The 22,691-nt window shown below is 38.8% G+C and overlaps 1 protein-coding gene and 1 non-coding gene across 2 annotated transcripts in view; both read left to right on the plus strand.

The window, feature by feature from the left end:
- The window catches only part of LOC111423500 (rho-related GTP-binding protein RhoU-like), a 35,487-nt gene extending 22,617 nt beyond the window's left edge, over nucleotides 1-12,870 (plus strand). Inside the window, exon 3 of the mRNA XM_023056745.2 lies at nucleotides 12,334-12,870. Coding sequence (XP_022912513.1) covers nucleotides 12,334-12,726 — 393 coding nt within the window. The 3' untranslated portion in view covers nucleotides 12,727-12,870. The remainder of the gene's footprint in view (nucleotides 1-12,333) is intronic.
- Nucleotides 11,696-11,833, plus strand: LOC111423502 (small nucleolar RNA U3). Its single transcript, XR_002707487.2, has one exon. It is a non-coding gene; the product is annotated as a small nucleolar RNA U3 (small nucleolar RNA).
- Nucleotides 12,871-22,691: the final 9,821 nt, after the last annotated feature.

Below are 22,691 nucleotides of genomic sequence, written 5' to 3' on the forward strand. Positions count from 1 at the left end.
ACCCCTATGCGTTTTAATTACGTCCAATTTAGTTCCTCAGAGAAGGGTTATATGTGTCTAGCGGTGTTCAACCGTCCCTTAATTGGCGTTTTAAATTCATTTTCTGCCGTATAAAAGGGTGGAGGAACGAATTTAATCATGTTGCAATTTCCGTGGGTTTATTGCTCATTTATCGTCATATGAAAATTACCTGTTAAAGTTTATCTTTAGGAAATACTAAATAAATATGATTTATTTATTTAAACGTACTACGTTTTTGGGTTATCAGGTGACACCGTGACTCACCAACTTGCTTCCTTCTTTTAGAATCCCCTCAAGTATTATTACTCATTGGATGACAAAGAACTTAATAATTTTAATTTTGTAGGTAACATGTTAATTTCGTTGCGGTTAACCATATTCTTTGATCTTTCTCGGTAACATTACAGCATCAACCGTAAAATTTAGTACTTCGCTTGACAAAGACCGTCTGCGCCTTTCTTCTTTTCCTTCTCATATTTTTTTTTTATTTTTGCTGTTTTATTTCATCCGGGCAGTTCCGTTTTGGTCGAGCGGTTTAGTGGGAACGCGGCCTTATCGTGCACTTTGTATAGTTTCTCTACCTTTTTCACGGTTCGCGAACTCTACGAATGACGATAACGCTGAATTTTCCAAACTAATTTACCTTTCACCCATTAAAAATCGTCTAAATTAAAAGGTTCAATTGAAATAATGAGTACGATTTATTATTTAAAATCATTAATCTCATTTGAGTACAATAACGAATTAGACTCCATTAAGTGTATTCGGAGATTTAATTGATAATGATGATTATTACATCATTATCAATAAAATAATATGTTATAAAGTTCACTACATCATAAATATCAAAATAGTATCATTTTATCACGGTTTGTGGTTAATGTGGTCTCGAGAATGGAACAACCTCAAACGGTCGATTATCTTTTCCAATTTGGCAACCTTATCCAATACAGTTTGTTCGTCGGGTTTTTTTACTTTGGATATTGATGTTGACTTTGGCATGATAATAGAACAACACTTTACTGTGAGTTTATGTTTATCAATTTGGATCCGATTTTGATATCGATTAATTTATTCTATCTTTATTACATACTGCAGTCAACTTTGTATAGCCATGTTTGTAGGAGATTTTAACATAAAATTATTGAAGAAGAGAAAGCGAGAATGAAATGAAAGAAAGTTGTAGGAGGAAGTTAAAGTTATCGTTAATTGCGAAAAGAAATGGGTACTTTGAAAGAATGGAAAATCTTCGAGATAGAAATTTATCATATTACATTACATTACATTACATAGAATACATATCGGGTAGGCGGACCAACCAACCTTGCACCGCGGCCCTAAGGATCTATTGGTATTAATGCTCTTAACGAACATTAATACCTTGCTCGGCGAAAGGTCATTCAGATCTTTTGAGGAGATAAACTGCGACCCAAAAATCGAGAATCTGATACGGTTAACGGCAGGGCAGTGGCATAAAACATGCTCAACCGTCTCTGCTTCCTCCGCACATAGTCGGCATTCAACATCGTCGGCTAAACCCAACAAGTTGAGGTGTGCTTTTAATCGGCAGTGCCCAGTAAAACCACCCATTAGGACTTTTATGCTACCTCGGGCAAGTCCTAAAATATTTCCGGGTTTGACAGTGGCGATGTTAATAAACACCTTAGCATGTCTCATTCCAGGAGAACTGGTCCACAGTAGGCGAAGTCTCTCTTCAGCCCACAGTCCAATCCTATATTTGGCCATCGCAAATGATACACCAACACACAAACGCTTCAGCGCTGCCATCTCGTGCTAGCTTATCTGCCGCTTCATTGCCAGCAACCCCAGAGTGACCCGGGACCCAGATCAGAGAGACTCTGTTATCACAACTCAGTGTGTTTAATGTTCTCTTACAATCATTAACCAGAGCCGACACCGTTTTCACGGCTTGCAGCGCCTGGAGAGCGGCTTGACTGTCTGAGAAAATTCGTACTGTCATGTTCTTCACCCCTCTTTCAAGAAGGATTTTAGCACCCATGTCAATAGTAAATACTTCCGCCTGGAATACAGTACAGTACGTACCCAGGCTGTAAGCTTGCTTAATTCGAGGTGTCTGGCAGTATACTCCTGCTCCTACCCCTTCAGGCGTTTTTGATCCATCTGTGTACAAGCAAATTTCTGCCTGAACCAGAGAATTTTCATTTTCGATCCAGGACTGCCGCTCAGGCAGTACAATCTGGTATCGAGCATTAATCACTGATAGTGATACCGCCAAATCTGACGGCATTGATAGCACAGTATCAGTGCTTATAATGTCTTCCGCAGCCCATTGGTAGGACATGTCGGAACAGTTTTGAGCATATTGCTTAAATCTGTAAATGGTTGTTCTAGCCACTTTCTCTATATGCAAATGCAGAGGAGATAGGCCAAGCAGAACCTCCATTGCTAGAGTTGGCGTTGTGCCTATCGCACCAGAGATTGCCAATCCAGCTACTCGTTGAATTCGTGAAAGTTTACTGATAACTGAAGTCTGTCGGACTTTCTTATACCAGGCTGCTGCTCCGTATGTGATCTAGGTCTAACCACAGTCACATAGAGCCAGTACAGTCTTTCAGGGGTAAGACCCCAATTTTTTCCACAAAGACTGCGACAAGTCCACAAGGATAGTCTAGCTTTGAGCAAAACTCCCTGCAAATGTCTATTCCATGACAGCGTTTTGTCTAGGATTACTCCTAGATATTTGACTTCCTTTGAGAAAGGAATTTCTTCACCTTGGATAGTTGGGCGGATTAGTCCATCCAACTTTCGCTTCCTGGTGAAGGGCACAACAATTGTCTTTTGCGGGTTTATTGAGAGGTTCTCTACCTTACACCAAGCGCAAATGGTATCTAGGGTCAGTATCTAGAACTTTTATGCTACTACGGGCAAGTCCTAAAATATTCCCGGGTTTGACAGTGGCGATGTTAATAAACACCTTAGCATGTCTCATTTCAGGAGAACTGGTCCACAGTAGGCGAAGTCCCTCTTCAGCCCACAGTCCAATCCTATATTTGACCATCGCAAATGATACACCAACTGCTGGTTCCGGCCCCACAAACGCTTTAGCGCTGCCATCTCGTGCTAGCTTATCTGCCGCTTCATTGCCAGCAACCCCAGAGTGACCCGGGACCCAGATCAGAGAGACTCTGTTATCACAACTCAGTGTGTTTAATGTTCTCTTACAATCATTAACTAGAGCCGACATCGTTTTCTTCACTCCTCTTTCAAGAAGGATTTTAGCACCCATGTCAATGGTAAATACTTCCGCCTGGAATACAGTACAGTACGTACCCAGGCTGTAAGCTTGCTTAATTCGAGGTGTCTGGCAATATACTCCTGCTCCTACCCCTTCAGGCGTTTTTGATCCATCTGTGTACAAGCAAATGTCTGCCTGAACCAGAGAATTTTCATTTTCGATCCAGGACTGCCGCTCAGGCAGTACAATCTGGTATCGAACATTAATCACTGATAGTGATACCGCCAAATCTGACGGCTTTGATAGCACAGTATCAGTGCTTATAATGTCTTCCGCAGCCCATTGGTAGGACATGTCGGAACAGTTTTGAGTATATTGCTTAAATCTGTAAATGGTTGTTCTAGCCAGTTTCTCTATATGCAAATGCAGAGGAGATAGGCCAAGCAGAACCTCCATTGCTAGAGTTGGCGTTGTGCCTATCGCACTAGAGATTGCCAATCCAACTCGTTGAATTCGTGAAAGTTTACTGATAACTGAAGTCTGTCGGACTTTCCTATACCAGGCTGCTGCTCCGTATGTGATCATAGGTCTAACTACAGTCACATAGAGCCAGTACAGTCTTTCAGGGGTAAGACCCCAATTTTTTCCACAAAGACTGCAACAAGTCCACAAGGATAGTCTAGCTTTGAGCAAAACTCCCTGCAAATGTCTATTCCATGACAGCGTTTTGTCTAGGATTACTCCTAGATATTTGACTCTTCACCTTGGATAGTTGGGCGGATTAGTCCATCCAACTTTCGCTTCCTTGTGAGGGGCACAACAATTGTCTTTTGCGAAACTTTAGATCTAAGCCTTAAGATGAATACTAAGAAGGATTGATTAAGGCCCACTTTTACCACCTCCTGATAAATTTATCCGATAGATAAATCCAGTTCTTAGCCAATGAGAGCGCTTAAAACCGTGGTAACCATGGCAACTATCCTTTAGATAGTTTATCAGGAGGATGGTAAAAGTGGGCCTAAAACACCTATTTGTCTAAAATATAAATACTTTACTGTAAACTTTTCTTCTTTCATCTTTATCATTTCTATCAAAAAAGAGGCTATTATATGCCACCCAGCTGCATTTTTAAGCACTATCCTTATGTATTAGTGCTGCAAATAAAAGCACCCTCCATTGAAAGCAGAACTATTAACCTCAAAACAGAAACTAAATACCTAGGGGTAATACTTGATAGTAAACTAAACTGGAACTCGCACGTAGATAAGGTGAGGAAAAAGGCCATCATGGCAAACCAGATCTGCCGCAGGCTCCTAGGAAGGAACTGGGGTCTCAAACCACGAATGGCTCATTGGGCCTACGTAGCAATAATCAGACCCATGGTCGCCTACGCCTCATTGGTTTGGTGGCCAAAAACAAAACATAAGACAGCTCAACAACAGCTGGCACAAATCCAGCGGTTAGCATGTCTTAACATAACGGGTGCAATGAGATCCTGTCCGACGGCTGCTTTGGAAGCCCTACTCGGTCTCACACCGGTCCACATATATATACAAAAGGAGGCAGCCTTAAGTGCCTTATCACTGAAAACAGTTTCTTCACTCAAGTTGATGCAGGGTAACCTCAGAGGACACCTCGAGATCCTCAAAGACCCATGTCTAAATCACCTGATTGAAATTAAAACGGACCTTATACCGACGGAATACAATTTCAACCAACCGTATAAGGTCATATTTAGTAGCAGGGATGATTGGGCGAAAGGAGGGCCTCAACTAAAAAGAGGAGCCCTAGGCTGGTACACCGATGCTTCAAAGACAGTAAGATCTAGAGTAGGCATGGGCATCAGTGGACCAAATAGCCACATCAAATTGCCCCTCAGCTCGGACTTAACAATTTTCCAAGCAGAAGTTCTTGCTATAAACTTCTGCACCGCTTTGAACCTACAGAAGGGACAAAAAGGTGCATCCATAAACATTTTCACAGACAGTCGGGCCGCCTTAAAGGCAATTCAGGCCTACACGTGTGGCTCCGCACTGATCAGAGAGTGCACCAACAACCTGAGAGAACTCGCTAGGAGCAATGATGTTACCCTATGGTGGGTTCCAGGTCATAGCAACATTGAGGGCAATGAGAAGGCCGACAAGCTGGCCAAAGAGGCAGCAAACACGCCCTTCATTGGACCCCAACCTGGATGTGGACTACAAAAAAGCCACCTAAAACAAATAATCAACAACTGGGAGGCTTCAAAGATAGCCTTACGCTGGAAAGAACTTCCAGGTCACAGACAAGCGAAGAATATGATAACTCCGTCGCAAAACAAAACCAAAGAGGTTTTATGCCTCAGCAAAGGGGATCTAAGAACGCTCTCAGGCTACCTAACCGGCCATGTGCCCCTAAAATACCACCTCTTCCACATTGGACAAGCTGAGGATCAAACTTGTCGACTATGCAACGACAAGTCAGAAACTGTCGCCAGAGGCCGTCTAAGGCACAACGTCTTCGGTAAAACTCCCCTATTACCTACCGACATAAAGGTTCAAGACCTCAGGACAATACTAAGGTTCATTAAGGACCTACATTTGCCCTAAACCTTTGGAGGGCTAAAGTTACAATAGATCTTATAGGTCGCGGTAACGAGAGGGGCCGCCCTCCTCAGCCCGGCAGCAATAATAATAATATGTATTAGTACGGCAGATTTTGTTCTTTATCTAAAACTTCTTCGTGGCTTCGAACTTGTTTCTGAAGAAGGTTGCAACATGGCATCTGAAACATCAAACATTATTTCAAAAAACGCACGTTAGTACTTAGTTCTAGTGATAGTGCTAGTGTTAGTTCTAGTTTTAGTTTAATTAACACTTGCTTTATCATTATAACTAACACTAAACCTAATAATAATAACATTGGAGTTTTTGTTTCTTTCATTGGAATTTAACATTGGACATTTCTGATTGTTAGTATCAGAGAGCAAATTTTTCTTTGAAACATAAAAAAACAAATAATCCCTTCAATTTTTCCTCCCACGATTTATACAAGTAGTTCCGTACTACAATTGTTTCAATACAACAGAGGGTTTCGCCTGATTGTGTCTCATACATCTTGCCACCCTCAAAATGTACATCTATTAATTCAAGTTTCCACCGCGTTTCTACCTGGAGTTCCCTAACTACATCGAATTTTGTAAGATTTTTCCGACTTGTATTTTTTGTTATCGATTGTCCAAATAAAATTGAAAAGAGCAGCTGCGGCGGCGGGTGCAGCTTTAATCGGTTTTATTTGCGAGCCGCATTTTCGAAATCCTCGACGTGCAAGAGATATTTTAAGTTGATAGGAGGTTTTAATAAATGTAAAACCGTGCATAAAAATGAAATGTAAATTGTTGAATCAAATAAAAGAAAGAAAATGCCCCGCATCCTGTGTAAAACAACATCTGGAGACGTGGTATTTGTTTCGTCGATATCGTTTTTAGTGGTTCTGTATATTATTATATAGAAAGTATTCGAAGTTACGTTACGTTCTCCTCTATATACAGGACCGGATTAAAAAAAGTATATTTCGCAACTTATTTTTTTTGTTATCAATAAAGTCTTTTGTTCTTTATCTATATCTTTCAAGATTATTATCGAAAGATTTAAATAAATTCTGATGCAATATCATAATTGCACTTAATTAAAATGTTTATTAATTGTAATATTTTTTTAACTGTTATAAAGTTAATTGTTTCCGTTAATTGCATGTAAATATGAAGAAAATTTATACCGGATACTGTATATTAAAAAGAACGGTGGGGTCGTGCATTGTTTCTTTGATAATAATTAACGAGACCTTAGAAAATACGACCGTTACTGAATTATTAATAACTTCATGGTGTTTAAAATTAACCACATTTCAAGGTATTTTATGGTGTGTTAACAAATCGTTAATAAAATTAAAATAGATAGTTTAATGTTTGGTTAATGTTCCAAAAAAGCTGAACTAAGTTAACAACCAAGTTGACAACTAAAAAAAGATAACGTTTACTTAAAAAAAATCAAACTCATAGTAACATAAAAATCGATCGTTTTTCTGATCTAAGAATAGTTTGGCAAAATCTCAAAGAGATTGAGGTTTACAATACTTGTTCTTTGTACTTTATAAGTTATTAATAAAAAATATTAATACCTTACTTTTTATATCTGGTTTAAACCAGATTATCTTGTATAAAAATTTAAGATTTTTTTTTCATTTAAATAGAATCTTTTAACTTTCAATCGAGCAAATATTATGAAAGGAAACTGCACCAAACGAAAGATATAGACCCGAAAGTGTATATTTAGACATTCTAGAAAATTGATTATAATTTAAAACTAATTTAAATGGGCCAAAATAAACTCTCCATTCCATTTGACCTTTTACATTAAATTATTAATCCCTTTGATTTTGATAAATTAGTGCTAATTCTGATGGATTAAATACTTTTTTTAATACCACAAGAATCTATTCTTAAATGATTTTTATTGATTATTATTTTGAATTTATCACGTCTGGTTATACGAAGAAAATCGTGATATAATTTCAATCAGTGAGTCTTAGCCGCAAGCAACCTCGGCTTTATTAGTCAAAAGATTTATAACTTCAAGATTCTTTGCCGAGGCGCTACATATAATATGATGACTACGTTCAGCTTGATATAATTATATTCACTGAGCCGCAAGTGGTCTCGGCTTAATTATACTATTACTATCACTAGAACTAATACTAGATCTAGAACTAGAAACATTCGGGTTTAACCGTTCGTCTCTTAACCCTTTGCACTCGTATGTCGCCGTAGGAGCGGCACACCATGTTAAACGCGCCTGAAAATGATAGTTTGGATAGTGATAATATTAGTGAAGAAAGTGACTCTAGTAGTGGTAGTGATATTATAGTTACTAAAAGACAGAGAACCATACCTTTACCATCAAGTTCAAGCAGCAGTGTAGAAGACGAGAATATAACACAACGTGGTAATTTTGGTCCATGGCAGGACGTCACATGCCACGATCAGGTACCAGACAGGATTCTATTTACTTCTGGGGATAAAATGGTAGGACCACAAATTCCAGATACTTGTACAAAACTCATAGATTTTTTCAAGCTCTTTTTTACCGATGAGCTAATAATAAAAATAGTGGAACAATAACAAATAACTACGCTAGACATAAAATAGCACAGAAGAGGTTGTCAAAACGTTCTACATGGCACACGTGGGTAGATTACAGTAGAAGAGTTTACCGCATTTATTGGGGTTGTCCTAAATATGGGTCCGATAACCGTATCTAATATCCATGAGTATTGGTCACAACAGTTTAATGCCAAAATACTTTTTTTTAATAGTATATTTAGAAGAGAACGATTTTTACAAAGTTTTTGGATGCTCCACTTGCATGAAAACGATCCAAATGACCAAACTCTTAGGGCTCGAGCTCAGAAAGTCAGTCACTATTTAGATTATTTGGACAAACAATTCAAAGAACATTTTGTTCCATCAAGAGAGATATCGGTAGACGAATCTGTTGTTGGATTAAAGGGTAAAATTAGTTTTTTAACTTACAACCCTAACGAGCCTACGAATGCTAGGTAGGCTACGAAGGCGGATGCTAACACCAGGTATGTTTATTCAATATTATTTTATTCATTTCCGATAGATACTATACGAGCTTGCCACTTGTAGAAGAGTTGTTAAAACTAAATGTTCATTTGACAAATAAACCGCAAATTTATACCTGATTCTATCAAAAAACCAACATTTGCCGAAGATAACACATTTGCATGCAGATCAGGTAATTTGATGTTATTGGCATGGAAAGATAAAAGGGTCGTCACCACACTTACTTCGTGGGATATTTCAGGAACACAGCCTATCAACAGAAGAGTACGTGGAGGTAACTTACAAGTTGTAAATAAGCCAATTATGGGAGGTGTCGACCGCGCAGACTCTTATTCAGCGTCATACTGTTTCCTGAGGAAGTCTTTGAAGTGGTGGCGAAAGTTATTTTTCTGGGGACTCGAAATGTCCAGTGTCAATGCATATTTATTATATAAAATTTCACAACGGGGCCAAAACAAAAAACCAATGACACATCTAAAGTTTGTTCGGGAAACTTTCGGCAGGGGTTCAAAACTTCTGGCAGACCATCGTAGATACATGGTAGATACAAAACAGCGGCTAAATGGTAAATTACATATTTTACGCCAAAATGATGGGAAGAAAAAAAGACTGTGCGGTATGTTCTAACCGTAAAGTACAAGGCGGTAGGCGGAAAACTAGGTATATTTGTGACACTTGCACTCGTAAGCCTGGACCACATATTGGTGACTGGTTCGAACGGTACCATACACTACAACATTATCAAACGTAATTTTTTTATATTGTGTATAAATTTATTTAATGATAATGGTAGTGATTATGATAATGTTAGGTTTTATTTGTGTTTCTCTATCCTCAAGATTTATTATTTTTATAAGCCATTATTTTTTATTTAGTTATTTTTCATGATATAATTGTAATAAATTATTGTGTTTAATTTGAATAAACATCTGCATAAAAAAATATTTTTTAAAAAACATCCCATAGTTTTTAACATTAAGCGATTTTTTTTTTAATTTTGCCAAATTTTTATTTTGTTTTTACACTAAGTGTATTTACTAAGCAATATTAGCGAATTTAAAGAAATCCCATATAAAAAAAATTCCGAGTAGACAGATAAGTAGATAAAATAATAGTCCGAGTACAGTGTACTCACAAAAGGACATATACGAGTGCAAAGGGTTAAGACGGTTAAACACGAGTGTTTCTAGTTCTAGGTCTAGTGTTAGTTCTAGTTTTGCACTATCACTAGAACTAACACAAGACCTAGAACTAGAATCATTCGGGTTTAGCCATCTTGAGAGACGTGTGGCTAAATCCGAATGTTTCTAGTTCTAGGTCCAGTCTTAGTTCTAATTTTCCACTAGCACTATTACTAGAACTAACACAAGACGTCTCTCATGACGGTTCTTTTTATTTTTTTTTTAGTGTTACTTTTAGTATTTTTCTTTTGTGTTAGTTCTAATGACAGTGCTACGTAGCGCTAGTTAGTACTAGACATAACTATATTGCGATTTTTATTAAACTAAACCTCGAACTAAAAGGTATTTAAGAAGTTTAAAGACGCACGGCAAAACCAGAATGTTTCTAATTCTAGGTTTTTCTAGTTCTAGTTTCTAGGTTTCTTATAATTCTATATTATTTTCACTCTCTTCCCTCTTCCTCCATTTCCTCACCCTCGGCTCCTCGGCCCAATCATCCCCTCATCCATTCCTTTGTCTCCTCACCCCCACCACCATTCTCATCCATCGTTTCCCCTCTCCCCCCCTCTCCTAAGATCTGCCCTCGGTCCAACTCCTCCTCCCTCAACTCACTGCACTCATTCAACATATGTTCCAACGTTTCCCATTCCTCCCTGCATAGCCTACACCACCTCTCCTCATCGGCCATCCAGTATCTGTTAGCTCTCTCCTCCTTTCCACAACGAAACTTAGCCACCAACTTCTTCCCTTCCTCATCTCCTTTCAATGACAAGTATCTAGGCAACCCCTCCGTTATTATGTCCCTGTACCTTTCGTTATACCTTCCCTCTTTTATTTGTGTCCTTCTTTCCCGTCTCTTCACATCTCGGTCCCTATCTCTCAACTCCCTCCACATCTCCTACTATTTATCTCAGTTACCTAGTAGCCCGCTCGTCTATAATAGTTGTCTCTGTCTCCTTTCCCATATCTGATCTTTCCCTCTCTAATTCCCCTCCAACACTCTCCCAAGATCCCGCAGTTTGGCCTCCCTTATATTCTTTCTTCATATTTCACTGACCTCCTGCCCGCCTCCACCTTTACCTCTTCCCTCACTATATACCCCGGTGTTTCTCTCACCACCCCAAGCACCCATCTCCAATATCTAGCTTGCACGTCGTCCAGCATTCCCTGCTCTGTCCATCTCCATACCTCTGCCCCATACATCATCACACTGCTAACCAGACCTTCAAACATAATCTTCCTCGCTGCCACATTCCTTCCAAAGACTCTCTTCCCCCAACAGCATACTTGTCCCATCACCTTATTCGCCTTTTTTGCCATAGCTATCACATGCGACCCCTACCACATTCTGTCTTTCCCACATTCCTCCCTTCCTCACTTGCCTCCCGCACTACCTGTATAAGTTCTTCCAAACCACTGATTTCTTGTATCCTCTGTTGCCAAGTGTCGAGGTTTCCCCTGTAGAATACTACCCTTTCTTCCGACCAGTCTGTCCTGATGAACTTGCTCCCCAGGTCCGCTCGCCTTCTGCCGCCCACCCCCTTTACCTCCACCTCCAACGGTTGGTGATCCGACTCTACCGCTTCTCCCACTTTAAACCTTTCCACCCTCTCCCATATTTCCTGATCCACCAGTACATAATCAATCACTAAGATCATACTTCACAGGATCATTTCTGTAGTATATCTTCACATACTCAAGCACTATCACTAGAACTAACACAAAACCTAGAACTAGAATAATTCGGGTTTAGCCATCTTGAGAGGTGAATGGCTAAACCCGAATGGTTCTAGTTCTAGGTCTAGTGTTAGTTCTAGGTTTACACTAGCACTATCACTAGAACTAACACAAAACCTAGAACTAGAATCATTCGGGTTTAGCCGTCTTGAGAGACGTGCGGCTAAATCCGAATGTTTCTAGTTCTCGGTCTAGTGTTAGTTCTAGTTTTACACTAGCACCATTACTAGAACTAATACAAGAGCTAGAACTAGAATCATTCGGGTTTAGCCGTCTTGAGAGACGTGCGGCTAAATCCGAATGTTTCTAGTTCTCGGTCTAGTGTTAGTTCTAGTTTTACACTAGCACCATTACTAGAACTAATACAAGAGCTAGAACTAGAATCATTCGGGTTTAACCGTCTTAAGAGACGAACGGTTAAACCCGAATGTTTCTAGTTCTAGATCTAGTATTAGTTCTGGTGACAGTGCTAGTGTTAGTTCTAGTTTTAGTGTAATTAATTAATTAATTAATTTATTTATATTAATTCTTTTTTTCTTTTTAAATTACAGGATGAAAATCCTTTAAGGACTTTATGTTATCCTGGAGCAGACGTGATAATTTTATGTTTTTCAATCGTAAATCCAACGTCGTTCCATTCGATCCACACTAGATGGTTACAAGAAGTGCAAGCGCTGAAAGTGCCGGTAGTACTTGTTGGAACACAATCGGATCTCTTATCAAATCAGGAAGTGATCAGAAGACTGCGACAGAACGGCGAAACCGCCGTGTCTCCAACCCACGCAAGAAGATTGGCGGCAAAATTAAACGCGCCGTACGTCGAAACGTCCGCGAGAACGTGTTCGCATCTAAAAGAAGCCTTTGACGTTGCCATCACATTGGGTTTGAAAAGACAACTCAAAATGAAAAGGCCTAAATGGAAAAAATATGTTTGTTGCTTTTAAAATATTTTTCAAAAAATATTCGGCTGCACATTCCGAGAGACTCGAGATAATATTTTAAATGAAATTATTTTCACTCCAACTGTACATTTTTTGTGTTATATTTTTTTTATTAGAGATTTTTATCCGGTCCTTGAAATAGCGTAACCCTTAAAAGATTGCTGTGAATTTATTATTATTATTTACTATTAATAGTTTAGTATAGTTTTTTTTCCTTCATGACAACTTTTTACCGCTCGTATATTTTTTTGTATATTGTAATTTGAGAAATCCCTCTTCCATATTTGTGATAAAAATTACGTATACACATTGATTATTAATGTTAGTGATCGGCCTATTTAGCTGAAACATACTCAGAAAGAATTAATATGAGGAAGCCTTTTTTTATATCATGTAATACGAATCGTTCTGAAAAAAAAAATCACGTAATGGATGGACTTAAAAATGAAAAACTTTGTAAAAACTGATTGTTCCCATTATGTCACATCCTTTTTTTTCTAATTTAGTGTTTGTTAACTATTTAATTTATTACCGCGATATATTATCGTGCGTTACGAGAGACACTTGTTGATAAATCCATATCGTCGTCTGTCTTTTAGTTTAACGCTGTGTATATGTTTACTATATATGTATTATTTTGCAATAAATAATTTATTTTATCTCCTTCGTATATTTGTTTATCTTTAACCATTCAATTTGAACCTCATTCATTAAATTGTTTTTTTTTTGTCTTTAGAAATCTTTGACCGATTTACTTCAATCACTAAGCTATTTATTATATTATTATGTGTGGTGATAACCCAGTCTTAGATTTATAAAAGTTTATCATTGTTTTATGCAAATAATTGAAATATTTATATACAGGGTGATTCTCAATCTATATGTATAAACTTGGGGATTTATTCCTCATAACTAATAGGAATCTACAATCTTCCACTAGTGCTGGCGGATTATCTCTGCAGTTCGATTTTGCAATATTGACTCAATATTAACTTCCGTGGCGTACACTTTGCTTTTTAAGTGACCTGAAACATAAAAATCAAGAGGATTAAGGTCCCGCGATCACGGTGGTCAGCCCATTGCAGTTCCATCTTCCAGGAAACATTATCTAGATGTCGCCGATTATATCAGATATCCAGGAAATTAAAAAACTCCAAAACAAAGTGTTCCAAGCAAGGCATAAAAGATGCTTCCTGAAATTACAAGATTGCAAATCATGACTAATGGAATAATGAAATGGACAGGATGCTTTTGGGATGCTAAAATCATAAAATCCAACAAAAATTCGTTATTGCAATGGAGTCTTCTGAGTTTGGTACTTTTGTTGAATATTTGTTAGGTATTATTACAATACGTTATCCTATAGATGTCGCTACTTGTTCGTCCGAAAGCTACAGATTTAAATATTTCTTTATGTTGGTAGCACGAAGGGAACGCTTCACTCTTGTTCTTTGTTCGGTTAATAATAGTTTTTTCAATATATTTTCTATCAACGGCTCGTTGTTTTAATAAAAACATTACCGCAACTCAACAGGTTATGGGCCCAGAGTGCGCGAAACCGAAATAAATAAGGTAACACGAAATAACGTAGAAATTAAAAAAAAACGAGTGTTTAAGTAAAAAAAAAAAAAATAACAATGGCGTACAAAACGGATCTCTTGTCGTGTGTCGATGAACTTCTTGGAGCTGAGAACTGGGAAGTTTGGGAGGAATCCATGTGCATGTTGTTTCGTGCGACTCGTTTATTTGACGTCGTGGATGGTGCACGTAAAGTACCAGAGAGGGTAGAAAAATTAACCACTGAACAATTGGAAGCTATCGATGAATACGAAGCCGATTGTGCAAGAGCCCAGCTATATATAACAAGAGCACAGAAAAAGAAAGCAGAGCTTGATGAATGCATTTTACTGGGGCGAGTTTTATATATTTTGCCTGTTGAATATATACCTGTAAAAACGGTTTGGAAAACTGAATCAGACGATTCCAGATCGCTTGATATGTTGACAGAGCGTATTCGTAACCATGAAGAAAGAATAAAAGTTGGTACGGATAATAACATGGTGGCTCTGCATGCAACACAACAGAACAATAACAGAGGATCAACGAAAAGTGGAAATGGGGATACAAAGAAAAAGAAAAGCAGCAATTTCCTTTTTAAATGTTATAAACGTCACAAAAGGGGACATAAAGCTGCACAGTGCCCAGAGAAATCGAATGATGATGATTCGAAAAACACGGATCGTGGAAGGTTGATGGCTTTGCCCAGCTATATTAATTCCATCGGTGTGGATGCATGGATTGCTGATTCTGGATGTTCCCAGCACATGACGTCAAACAAGAAAAACTTTAAGACGTATGTACCACTGAGGGTTCCAATTTCTATAACTGGAATTGGTTCTCAGGATCTACTAGCTCTAGGAATAGGAAAAGTGAGCATACAAGCGAGAGTTAAGAATGAATGGCTCAGTCGTGAATTCAAAAATGTCTTGTAGTGCCAGAATTTCGTGGAAATTTATTTTCTACCGCGCAAGCCAGAAAGAGTGGATGCGCAACCCATTTCCATGCGAATGGTTCGTAACCGGAAAGGCAATATCTAACGGTTTGACGATTTTGGACATTTCGGTAGTAAAGCCGGTGAATCCCGTGGTACGAAGTGTTGCACGAAAGACTCGCACATCAAAATAAAAGACATGTTGCAAAGTTTTTACAAAGAAATGGTATCAGTGTTGAAATTAAAGATGAATTTTGTGTCGGTTGCGTGCAAGGAAAAATGCATCGGAAGCATTTTGGATCGAGAACGGTGCGTGCGAAGGAAGCTGGTGAACAGATTAACGCGGATCTGATTGGACCTATGTCGGGTGAGTCCATCGGTGGGTCAAGGTATACCTTAATTTTAAAAGACGTGCATCGAAACTTTCTTCAACGAAGCGGATACTGCAGGTGTTCGAATTAAAATATTATCGTGTGACTCTATCAAAACGCGGTATTAAGTTGCGAGTTGCAATGACAGAAACGCCTCAACAAAACGGCGCGGCGGAAAGAGAAAATCGTACTGTAATTGAAACAGCTCGTGCCATGCTTACACAAAAGGGGTTACCCATAAAACTTTGGGCTGAAGCGTGTAATACGGCGGTTTTTATATTCAATCGAACGGCACCTACACCAGTAAATGAAAAATCACCAATTGAACTGTGGTATGGGAGGGTCAGTCATTTTGACATCAACAAACTGAGAGTGTTCGAGTATTTGGACCGGTATTTGGTATTTGCTACCGGAACGTAATCGAAAACAAGTTTGGAAGCAAGAGCGAATGCGGACTTTTGGTTGGTTATGAGGAATCAGATGGATACAGAGTGTACGTTGAAGGACGCAGAGATCTGGTGCGATCCTGTAACGTTACATTTGAGAATGAATTGACCTTCCAACTGGACAGCCTGGGGAGTAATTTCAAGAATGACGCTGAAACTCGGGGATCTGAAGGCAGCAACAAGGAAGAAACGGAAGAAATTCTTGAAGAAAATTACCCAGATAAGTCAGAAAATTGTAATAAAGACATAGAAGAAACAAATCCCACACGTCCAAAACGACAACAAAAACTACCAAGTCGATACAATGACTACGAGGTAACAATTCCAGGAAAGGAAAAATCCTTACAGGATTACGCTTACTTTGCCTATCTTGGGGGATGTGCTCCAGGAACGTATGAAGAAGCGATAGATTCTGAAGATAAAGTCATGTGGAAGAAAGCGATGGATGAGGAAATGAAGTCTCATGAAGAGAATGGTACATGGCGGATGGAAGAATTACCAGAAGGAAGAAAAGTTCTACGAAATCGCTGGGTATATCGAATGAAACTAAAACAAAATGGATCAATAGAGAGAGCGAAAGCTAGACTTGTAGTAAAAGGGTGCGCGCAGATAGAATGAATAGATTACGACGAGCTATTTTCTCTAGTCGCTCGTTATGATACTCTATGTATGTATGTATGTAGGAAAGCGGAGGGTATGCTACGCACACAGCACCTAGGCCCCAACGGGCCCCTTGTACATCCTCCTACACTGTCTCCGGCTACATCAACCAGCCTAAGCAATTTCCGAAGGCTAGGATACAGCTCAGAGGTGTGTTCCTGATGCCATCTGTGGTCGGCCATTCCTCTCCGAAGTTTCTCATTCTGAGGTCTTGCAGAGTGGGGCATTCACACAAGATGTGTCGGACCGTCTCCTCGCTCTCTTTACAGAGGCGACAGAGAGGACTAACAGCAAGCTTAAGGTTATAAAGATGCTTGTTTACCTTACAGTGACCCGTGACGAGTCCCGTTACAGTTCGTAAAGCCTTACGAAAGACAAGGCTGCCTCTGCTGAAGGATAATGTAATACTTCCTTAGACAGATGGCAACCCTTAACCCTATCCCACCAGTTCATGAACTTTTTGTGGGTAAAATCTTTAATTATCTCAATCTGAGTTGATAAGGACGGAGCGATTATCGGTTCAGGCGAACATGGCGCTCGCTTGGCAGCCCTTTTGGCAATCCTATCAGCGTGCTTGTTACCTGAACAAGTCGAGTGTCCTTTTATCCATTGAAGTATGACACAGTTATGCACTGCAGCCTTCTCCAATGTCAGATGACAACCCATAACAAGTCCTGAGGTAATTGTTATTCTACTCAGGGCTAAAATAGCTTGTCTACTGTCAGTATAAATTGTAAAAGTCTTACCTACCAAGTTAGATCTGGCAATAACGTCAGCGGCAAGTTGTGTGGCGATTAACTCCGCCTGTATGACGGTGGTACTTATACTTAAAGGTTCAGATACGTGGAGTCGGAGATCGTACGAGAAGACTCCGGCTCCAGCTCCTTCCCGTCTCTTTGAACCATCAGTGTAGATTTTAAGGCTGTTTTTTACCTCTACTTCTGTGGAGCTTGGGTGGGTGAGATATTTCTTCGTAAAAATGTGTTGTAGGGGTGTAAAGTCCGTTACACACTCCAGAATTGGTGAGTAATCCACCATTTCATTCCAGAGATTGGCATTTTTACTATTTCTCTCACCCATTAGAATTCCTGCTGCTCGCAGTCGAGTCATGGTCACCAATGCCACCTCTTGGATGAACAAATGAAGTGGCGTTAGGTTTAACATGTTTTCCATGGCTGCAGTGGGGGTAGTCCGCAGCGCACCTGTAACGTACAAACACGCAAGTCTCTGTACTTTATTAAGTGCAGTAGTGGATGTAGACTGTAGGGTCTTTGACCACCATACTACTGCACCATAAGTAAGCATAGGTCGGATTACAGCCGTGTAAATCCAGAGGGCATTTCTGGGTGACAAACCCCATGTCTTACCTATAGCCCTCCGACATTGACCGAATGCAACGTACGCTTTTTTTACTCTATTATCTAGGTGGGCTCTCCATGTCATTTTATTGTCAAGTGTGATGCCCAGATATTTAACTTCTTTTGACAATACCAATGAAGTATCAGCAAGGGATGGCATTCTGGGATTGCCAACCTTCCTCATCCGTGTGAAAAGAATCAACTCTGTCTTCTTAGGATTCACAGAGAGTCTTTGTTCGTCACAACCAAGTCTCTATCAGTTTGAGAGCTACTTGCATCCTGTCAAACAGCACGTTTATATACTTGCCTTTGACGAGAATGGTTAAATCATCTGCGTAACCAACTGTGATAAAGTTGGCTTCGGCGAGGCGGTTCAAGAGGCTAAGAGGTGAGGTTCCACAAAAGTGGGGATAGTACACCCCCTTGTGGACAGCCTCGAGTAACTCCTCCTTGAAGACTGACATCGCCAGCCCTAAGCTTAACTATCCTATGTTTAAGAGTGTTCTCAATCCAACCACAAAGAGTCGGTGGAACATTATGCTCTAACAAGGCATCGTTAATACCAGAGAAAGTTGTTTTATCAAAAGCTCCCTCTATATCTACGAAAACCCCCAGGGCGGACTCCTTTAGGTCCAGCGCCCCACCAACAAAGCTGGTCACTGAGTGAAGAGCCGTTAGTGTGGACTTGCCCTGAGTGTAAGCGTGTTGATTAGGATTTACTGGTTTAGTTGGAAGACAGAAATCTCTAATATAGCGATCACACAGTCTCTCGAGAGTTTTCAGAAGAAAGGAGGAGAGACTGATTGGTCTAAACGATTTCGGTGTGAAATATCAAGCTTACCCGGTTTTGGTATGAAGTTCACTGTGACCTCACGCCACCGACTGGGTATATAGCGCAGCGCCAGGCATGCCTGGATGATTTTCACCAGGTGAGGTACTAAATCCTCCAGACCCCATTGTAAAAGGGCTGGTATAATACCATCTGGTCCTGGTGTCTTGAACGGCGAGAAACTGTTGATGGCCCACCGTATTTTATCCTCCCTGCAGATCTTTGATACTCTATATACCAGTACACATTCTAAATAGTCTTTCTGCTCATTCCTCGGGGTTAAAACCGGCAAGGGCAGTTACTGAGCTACTTAATGCACCCAGTACATACTTCGGGAGGAATAACTTGATACGAATTTCAGGTTTATATCTAAATAACAGGAATTAGTAACATGCAAAGTGCTTGAGGTAAGTTAGAATCAAATAAAGGGATGCGAAAATATATAGTATAAGTAAATTAAAAAAAAACTGAAATAAATATAAATAAAATCATAACTCAATTAACTTATCTTTTGATAAGTTATCAAATAAAAAATACAATTTATAATAGACTTACATTAAATAAACAAAAATTATGTCACAAATTGAAGGAAAAAGAAGCATAATAGTTTTACCATTTCAAATCAATAAATGGACTTTGTTCATTTGCTCTATTTGCTTTTCGTTTTCACAAAATCTCAAAAAAAAGTAGCAGCATTGTTCTTTCTGATTGCGTCATTACCTCCTTACGTAAACAGACGAGTTCACAAAAATCAACAAATCGTATTTGAGAGCCGATTTAGAAAGCATTTACTCTTGTTTGTTCTGGCAAATAGAAACGTTCAATAAATCCTAGAACTTGTTTCAAACGTAGATTCATTCTTCAACGATTCCTTAGAAGAGACGTTTTAAAAAATGAAATGCTATCTATTCATACCAATTTGGGTTTGTATTCAAACGACGTATGCCCAATTATATTTAGACGCTTTAAAGTCTATTATTGGGACTTTAAATGAACCACCTGCTATTACTGGAATGTTATGTAACAAAAACGGTTTGTATGAAGAATAATTTGTAACAAAAAATAATTCAAATTTTATAGATTTTATTGCGCTCTTTAAAACATTTGCTGAAACTGGGGTTAAAATTCGAATTGGAAATGAAAAAGTGTTTGAAAAAATTAATTTGTATCAATACGCCATCTATATTTTAGACGTTGAATGTAATTTGACATTAAACGTCTTGGAAAATGTAAATTTCTTTATGTGTATAATAAGTTGCCTAAATTTGAGTTTTTAGGCCGAACATTTTAGGTTATTCTCTCATCCAAATCGTTGGGTTATTATTTTAAAAGAGAGTAATAATAACGATAAATATTTAGCAGAATTATTTGCAACAAAATCTATTTTACCCGATAGTGAAATCATGGTTTTAATCAAAAACGATTCATCGCAACACCTCAAAATAAATAAAATTTATAAACCATCTTTAAATTCTTCATTAATAACAGAATATTTTGGGGTTTGGACTAAAACTAATTATAAAATAATCCCAACAGATTCAATTACAGCGATAAGAAGAAAAGATTTAATGGGAATTCAAATCAATACTTGTTTAGTGATAACCCATAATGATACTTTAAATCATCTCTTAGATAAAAGGTACTTTAACTCTAGAAAGCTAAATTATCGCAAAAATTACGAGTTCAATAAAGATATACAGCTTAAAGATGTCCAAAAGTGTCCAAAAACTTTCTAATGGTCTCTATAATTATCAAATAGTGTTTAAATGGTTTCTAGACCGTGATAAAGATTACCAGAAGATTTTTAAGAATGTCCAGAAATGTTCAAAAAGTTTTTAATGATTTTTTGCTCGTCTCTCAAGAGGGCTAAACTTGAATGTTTCTAGTTCTAGGTCTAGTGTTAGTTCTAGGTTTACACTAGCACTATTACTAGAACTAACACAAAACCTAGAACTAGAATCATTCGGGTCTCAAGATGGCTAAACCCGAATGATTCTAGTTCTAGGTCTTGTGTTACTTCTAGTAATGGTGCTAGTGTAAAACTAGAACTAACACTAGACCGAGAACTAGAAACATTCGGATTTAGCCGCACGTCTCTCAAGACGGCTAAACCCGAATGATTCTAGTTCTAGGTCTTGTATTAGTTCCAGTAATAGTGCTAGTGTAAACCTAGAACTAACACTAGACCTAGAACTAGAAACATTCGGGTTTAGCCATTCGCCTCTCAAGATGGCTAAACCCGAATGATTCTAGTTCTAGGTCTTGTGTTACTTCTAGTAATGGTGCTAGTGTAAAACTAGAACTAACACTAGACCGAGAACTAGAAACATTCGGATTTAGCCATTCGCCTCTCAAGATGGCTAAACCCGAATGATTATAGTTCTAGGTCTTGTGTTACTTCTAGTAATGGTGCTAGTGTAAAACTAGAACTAACACTAGACCGAGAACTAGAAACATCGGATTTAGCCGCACGTCTCTCAAGACGGCTAAACCCGAATGATTCTAGTTCTAGGTCTTGTATTAGTTCTAGTAATAGGGCTAGTGTAAACCTAGAACTAACACTAGACCTAGAACTAGAAACATTCGGGTTTAGCCATTCGCCTCTCAAGATGGCTAAACCCGAATGATTCTAGTTCTAGTGTTACTTCTAGTAATGGTGCTAGTGTAAAACTAGAACTAACACTAGACCGAGAACTAGAAACATTTGGATTTAGCCGCACATCTCTCAAGACGGCTAAACCCGAATGATTCTAGTTCTAGGTCTTGTATTAGTTCTAGTAATAGTGCTAGTGTAAACCTAGAACTAACACTAGACCTAGAACTAGAAACATTCGGGTTTAGCCATTCGCCTCTCAAGATGGCTAAACCCGAATGATTCTAGTTCTAGTGTTACTTCTAGTAATGGTGCTAGTGTAAAACTAGAACTAACACTAGACCGAGAACTAGAAACATTTGGATTTAGCCGCACATCTCTCAAGACGGCTAAACCCGAATGATTCTAGTTCTAGGTCTTGTATTAGTTCTAGTAATAGTGCTAGTGTAAACCTAGAACTAACACTAGACCTAGAACTAGAAACATTCGGGTTTAGCCATTCGCCTCTCAAGATGGCGAAACCCGAATGATTCTAGTTCTAGGTTTTGTGTTAGTTCTAGTGATAGTGCTGGTGTAAACCTAGAACTAACACTAGACCGAAAACTAGAAACATTCGGATTTAGCCGCACGTCTCTCAAGACGGCTAAACCCGAATGATTCTAGTTCTAGGTCTTGTATTAGTTCTAGTAATAGTGCTAGTCTAAACCTAGAACTAACACTAGACCGAGAACTAGAAACATTCGGGTTTAGCCATTCGCCTCTCAAGATGGCTAAACCCGAATGATTCTAGTTCTAGGTCTTGTGTTACTTCTAGTAATGGTGCTAGTGTAAAACTAGAACTAACACTAGACCGAGAACTAGAAACATTCGGATTTAGCCGCACGTCTCTCAAGACGGCTAAACCCGAATGATTCTAGTTCTAGGTCTTGTATTAGTTCTAGTAATAGTGCTAGTGTAAACCTAGAACTAACACTAGACCTAGAACTAGAAACATTCGGGTTTAGCCATTCGCCTCTCAAGATGGCTAAACCCGAATGATTCTAGTTCTAGGTCTTGTGTTACTTCTAGTAATGGTTCTAGTGTAAAACTAGAACTAACACTAGACCGAGAACTAGAAACATTCGGATTTAGCCTCACGTCTCTCAAGACGGCTAAACCCGAATGTTTCTAGTTCTAGGTCTAGTGTTAGTTCTAGTTTTAGTTCAATAACAACATACAAT

The sequence above is a fragment of the Onthophagus taurus genome, chromosome 2 (assembly GCF_036711975.1).
Source record: "Onthophagus taurus isolate NC chromosome 2, IU_Otau_3.0, whole genome shotgun sequence".
Taxonomy (NCBI): Eukaryota; Metazoa; Arthropoda; class Insecta; order Coleoptera; family Scarabaeidae; genus Onthophagus; species Onthophagus taurus.